Source organism: Salvelinus alpinus, chromosome 14 (assembly GCF_045679555.1).
Source record: "Salvelinus alpinus chromosome 14, SLU_Salpinus.1, whole genome shotgun sequence".
Taxonomy (NCBI): domain Eukaryota; kingdom Metazoa; phylum Chordata; class Actinopteri; order Salmoniformes; family Salmonidae; genus Salvelinus; species Salvelinus alpinus.
In genome coordinates, this window is record NC_092099.1 from 56203598 (window position 1) to 56209597 (window position 6000).

The following is a 6000-nucleotide window of genomic DNA, read 5'->3' on the forward strand; positions in this document are numbered from 1 at the left end:
CTGATCCTCATCACTGGAGCCCCTCAGGGGTGCGTGCTCAGTCCCCTCCTGTACTCCCTGTTCACCTACAAATGCGTGGCCAGGCACGACTACAACACCATCATTAGGTTTTCCGATGACACAACAGTGGTCATACCCAGGATCTCCAGACCGGCCGAGGCCATCTCTGGAACTAGTCTCTCCCTGTCCCTGATCACCGACAACGTTGAGACAGCCTATAGGGAGGAGGTCAGAGACCTGGCCGGGTGGCGCCAGAATAACAGCCTATCCCTCAACGTAACCAAGACTAAGGAGATTATTGTGGACTACTGGAAAAGAGGACTGAGCACGCCCCCATTCTCATCGACAGGGGTGTAGTGGAGCAGGTCGAGAGCTTCAAGGTCCTTGGTGTCCACATCACCAACAAAACTAGAATGGTCCAAACACTCCAAGACAATCGTGATGAGGGCACAACAAAGCCTATTCCCCCTCAGGAAACTAAAAAGACTTGTCATGGGTCCTCAGATCTTCAAAAGGTTCTACAGCTGCAACATCGAGAGCATCCTGACTGGTTGCATCACTGCCTGGAACGGCAACTGCTCGGCCTCTGACTGCAAGGCACTACAGAGGGTAGTGCGTACGGCCCAGTACATCACTGGGGCCAAGCTTCCAGGACCTCTACACCAGGCGGTGTCAGAGGAAGGCCCTAAAGATTGTCAAAGACTCCAGCCACCCTAGTCATAGACAGTTCTCTCTACTACCGCATGGCAAGCGGTACCGTTGCGCCAAGTCTAGGACAAAAAGGCTTCTCAACAGCTTTTACCCTCAAGCCATAAGACTCATGAACAGGTAATCAAATGGCTAACCGGGCTATCTGCATTGTGTCCCGCCACCCACCAAACCCTCTTTTACGCTACTGCTACTCTCTGTTTATCATATATGCATAGTCACTTTAACCATATCTACATGTACATACTACCTCAATAAGCCTGACTAACTGGTGTCTGTATATAGCCTCCCTACTGTATATATGTATATATAGCCTCCCTACTGTCATTTTTCAATCTCTTTAATGTATATTTTTATTTCTTTACTTATATATTGTTCACTTAATGCCTTTTTTAACTGAAATTGCATTGTTGGTTAGGGCCTGTAAGTAAGCATTTCACTGTAAGGTCTGTTGTATTCGGCGCATGTGACTAATAAACTTTGATTTGAATTGTATGACATTCACTGAGTAGGATGGTCCTCCACTGTCTAGTTGTGTAGTAGGCTGAGTCTGTAACCTTCACGATCCCTGATGAAACATGCAAAGAGTTGCAATAAATGGCTCCTCCTCTCTTCTACCTGATATCCTGCACGTATGGCGCAACCCCCACTGACGTAGATGCGCTAATAGGGGTGCGCTTGTCTAACTCGCCCGGTGCGAGTTTACACTTTTCACAGCATTATATTGGTTCTAAATAAGAAATCCGCCAATCCGGCGTACAGAGTGATCTCAATCAAGCGCACCTTCAGTTTTAGTAGCTCTTCCACAAACATTTTGCAAACTGATTCTATTAAAACCATCGACGGATGAGGACACAAAACCAGGATATTACGACTTTTACAACATTATAAGTTCAACGAGTCATATCTGCCAAAATGCACGAAAACACATTTATTGGATAATATTGTAAAGCCCTCGTTCTTTCCGTTTAGCTGTCAAAACCCCAGGGCAACAACTCGCGTAAAATAAAAGTCGTTTAAAATCATGAACAAAGTGAAATAACTAGCAGTTAACATATGACCGACGACCTGTAGGGATTACGCCACTAACACAACGTAGCCCTAGTTCATAAATAGCTAGACAGATGTTTGTCCGTTTCTCTAATCATCCGGTACCTTGTGCATCTCCACCACTTGTCAACAAGGCGATAGCTTTCCCAGCGCCCGTCATCTTCAGTCTCTCTAAATCCGACATGGCAGCGGTGGAATACGGATCAACCTCGACTGGAGAAATTATGTCAAATAATTATTATTCTCGTTAAAATACAAGTTACGAGTTCATGCAGCCAGTGCTGTGGGTGACTTTCCTTGTGTTGGTTGACCGCCTCTTGAAATGACTCCGCCCCAACAAGATTGCACAATATGAGAAGGTGTGGTCGTTTTCATGATAGCCTCCTCCTCCTTTTCCTTCTTCTTCTGCGATGAGGTTTAACGTTCTTCTTCGATGAGGTTTAACGGTGGTTGGCATCCAATACATGTTGCATTACCGCCACTTACTAGACTGGAGTATAACTCCTTTACACTTTGCTTGAAAATAAAAATGAATAAATCAACAAATACCCTACCATCTACCATCTAACCCTACACTCACTATAAACCCACCACACTACTCCACTATTTAAAAACCCTACCATCTACCATCTAACCCTACACTCACTATAAACCCACCACCCTACTCCACTATTTAAATACCCTACCATCTACCATCTAACCCTACACTCATTAACAACCTACCACCCTACTCCACTATTTAAATACCCTACCATCTACCATCTAACCCTACACTCACTATAAACCCACCACCCTACTCCACTATTTAAATACCCTACCATCTACCATCTAACCTACTCCACTATTTAAATACCCTACCATCTACCATCTAACCCTACACTCATTAACAACCTACTCCACTATTTAAATACCCTACCATCTACCATCTAACCCTACACTCATTAACAACCTACCACCCTACTCCACTATTTAAATACCCTACCATCTACCCCTACACTCACTACAAACCTACCACCCTACTCCACTATTTAAATACTCTACCATCTACCATCTACCCCTACACTCATTAACAACCTACCACCCTACTCCACTATTTAAATACCCTACCATCTACCATCTAACCCTACACTCACTATAAACCCACCACCCTACTCCACTATTTAAATACCCTACCATCTACCATCTACCCCTACACTCATTAACAACCTACCACTCTACTCCACTATTTAAATACCCTACCATCTACCATCTAACCCTACACTCATTACCAACCCACCACCCTACTCCACTATTTAAATACTCTACCATCTAACCCTACACTCATTAACAACCCACCACCCTACTCCACTATTTAAATACCCTACCATCTACCATCTACCCCTACACTCATTAACAACCCACCACCCTACTCCACTATTTAAATACCCTACCATCTACCATCTACCCCTACACTCATTAACAACCTACCACCCTACTCCACTATTTAAATACCCTACCATCTACCATCTAACCCTACACTCATTAACAACCCATCACCCTACTCCACTATTTAAATACCCTACCATCTACCATCTACCCCTAAACTCATTAACAAACTACCACCCTACTCCACTATTTAAATACCCTACCATCTACCCCTACACTCACTATAAACCCACCACCCTACTCCACTATTTAAATACCCTACCATCTACCATCTACCCCTACATCAACCCAGGTGGGTTGTTAATGAGTGTAGGGGTAGATGGTAGATGGTAGGGTATTTAAATAGTGGAGTAGGGTGGTAGGTTGTTAATGAGTGTAGGGGTAGATGGTAGATGGTAGGGTATTTAAATAGTGGAGTAGGGTGGTAGGTTGTTAATGAGTGTAGGGGTAGATGGTAGATGGTAGGGTATTTAAATAGTGGAGTAGGGTGGTGGGTTGTTAATGAGTTGTTACTCCTCCTCCATCTCCTCCTCCTCCTCCTCCTCCTCCTTCTCCACCTCCTCCTCCTCCTCCTTCCCCTCCTCCTCCTCCTCCATCTCCTCCTCCTCCTCCTCCTCCTACCTTCTTTGGGATGGGTTGGCGGATCACATCCAACTTTAAGGTGCATACACTGCGACTACTTTTCCCACCCTGCACTGTGAATGTTTACACGGTGTGTTCAATAAAGACATCAACAATTATAATTGTTTGTGTGTTATTAGTTTAAGCAGACTGTGTTTGTCTATTGTTGTGACTTAGATGAAGATCAGATACCATTTTATGACCAATTTATGCAGAAATCCAGGTAATTCTAAAGGGTTCACATACTTTTTCTTGCCACTGTATATAAAAATACAAATCACCACCCCATTAATTCTTCTGAATCACCACCCCATTAATTATTCTACATTTGTAACGCTCGTCGGAAGGATGAGACCAAGGTGCAGCGTGGTACGTGTTCATGATTCCTTATTAAATACGAACTCAAACAAAACAACAAAACAACAAAAGAACAACGAACGTCACGTTCCGTAGGCTACGTAGAGCTAACAAAAAACAACATCACACAACCTAAGGTGGCAAAACAGGCTGCCTAAGTATGATTCCCAATCAGAGACAACGATAGACAGCTGTCCCTGATTGAGAACCATACCCGGCCAAAACATAGAAACACAAAACCTAGAAATAAAGAACATAGAATGCCCACCCAAATCACACCCTGACCAAACCAAATAGAGATATAAAAAGTCTCTCTAAGGTCAGGGCGTGACAACAGTAAAATCTCCAACACATGTACTTCTCTGCAGCTGCCACCACAACATCTATCCTCTGTGATTTACGTTCCATTTCTGCGGTACAGTTGATAACCACTGCTATGAACGCTGTGGTGGCAGAATTTGATGTAAGTTAAGTTGGAACTTCTCAAGGTTTATGCTCTGTTCTGTGATGAACTGTGATGAACTGCATTACATAGCCTCCGACGCCTGTTGTCTGCAGCCTAACACAAGGCCATTGTGGTCTGGAACTCTTGCTTGTATAAAGAACTGAGCATAAACCTTGAGAAGTTCCAACTTAACTTACCACTATGACTGTGTTATTACCTCTTTCTATATGAGGAACCATCTTCCCTCTGAGTTCTTCCCTGCCTGATCAGAGACACATCTCCCCTGCAGCTGCTTGATTAAAGATGTATTGTAATACTCTAATAGCCTAATCTTTGGATTGAACAGCTCGCTTCCGCTGGGCAGAAGAAACACAAACAAATGTCACAAGTCCACTAAAGGTTACCTTTACTGACTCTACTGCACCCATCCTTTCCCACCCACTCTGACACCACGAATGGATCCGCCATAAGGCAAGAGTCCTGACATTTAATCTGAGTAAAAATTCCCTGTCTTAGGTCAGTTAGGATCAACACTTTATTTTAAGAATGTGAAATGTCAGAATAATAGTAGAGAGAATTATTTATTTCAGCTTTTATTTCCTTCATCACATTCCCAGTGGGTCAGAAGTTTACATAAACTCAATTAGTATTTGGTAGCATTGCCTTTAAATTGTTTAACTTGGGTCAAACGTTTCGGGTAGCCTTCCACAAGCTTCCCACAATAAGTTGGGTGAATTTTGGCCCATTCCTCCTGACAGAGCTGGTGTAACTGAGTCAGGTTTGTAGGCCTCCTTGCTCGCACACGCTTTTTCAGTTCTGCCCACAAATATTCTATAGGATTGAGGTCAGGGCTTTGTGATGGCCACTCCAATACCTTGACTTTGTTGTCCTTAAGCCATTTTGCCACAACTTTGCAAGTATGCTTGGGGTCATTGTCCATTTGGAAGACCCATTTGCGACCAAGATTTAACTTCCTGACTGATGTCTTGATGTTGCTTCAATATATCCACATAATTTTCCTACCTCATGATGCCATCTATTTTGTGAAGTGCACCAGTCTCTCCTGCAGCAAAGCACCCCCACAACATGATGCTGCCACCCCCGTGCTTCATGGTTGGGATGGTGTTCTTCAGCTTGCAAGCATCCCCCTTTTTCCTCCAAACATAACGATGGTCATTTTGGCTAAACAGTTTTATTTTTGTTTCATCAGACCAGAGGACATTTCTCCAAAAAGTACGATCTTTGTCCCCATGTGAAGTTGCAAACCGTAGTCTGGCTTTTTTATGGCGGTTTTGGAACAGTGGCTTCTTCCTTGCTGAGCGGACTTTCAGGTTATGTCGATATAGGAGTCGTTTTACTGTGGATATAGATACTTTTGTACCTGTTTCCTCCAG

The 6000-nt window shown here is 43.5% G+C and overlaps 1 protein-coding gene across 1 annotated transcript in view; it reads right to left on the minus strand.

Annotated features, from left to right (window-relative positions):
• The window catches only part of pfkla (phosphofructokinase, liver a), an 83371-nt gene extending 81269 nt beyond the window's left edge, over window positions 1-2102 (minus strand). Inside the window, exon 1 of the mRNA XM_071341928.1 lies at window positions 1864-2102. Within this exon, the coding sequence (XP_071198029.1) occupies window positions 1864-1942 (79 nt within the window). The 5' untranslated portion in view covers window positions 1943-2102. The remainder of the gene's footprint in view (window positions 1-1863) is intronic.
• Between the last annotated feature and the right edge of the window lie 3898 nt (window positions 2103-6000).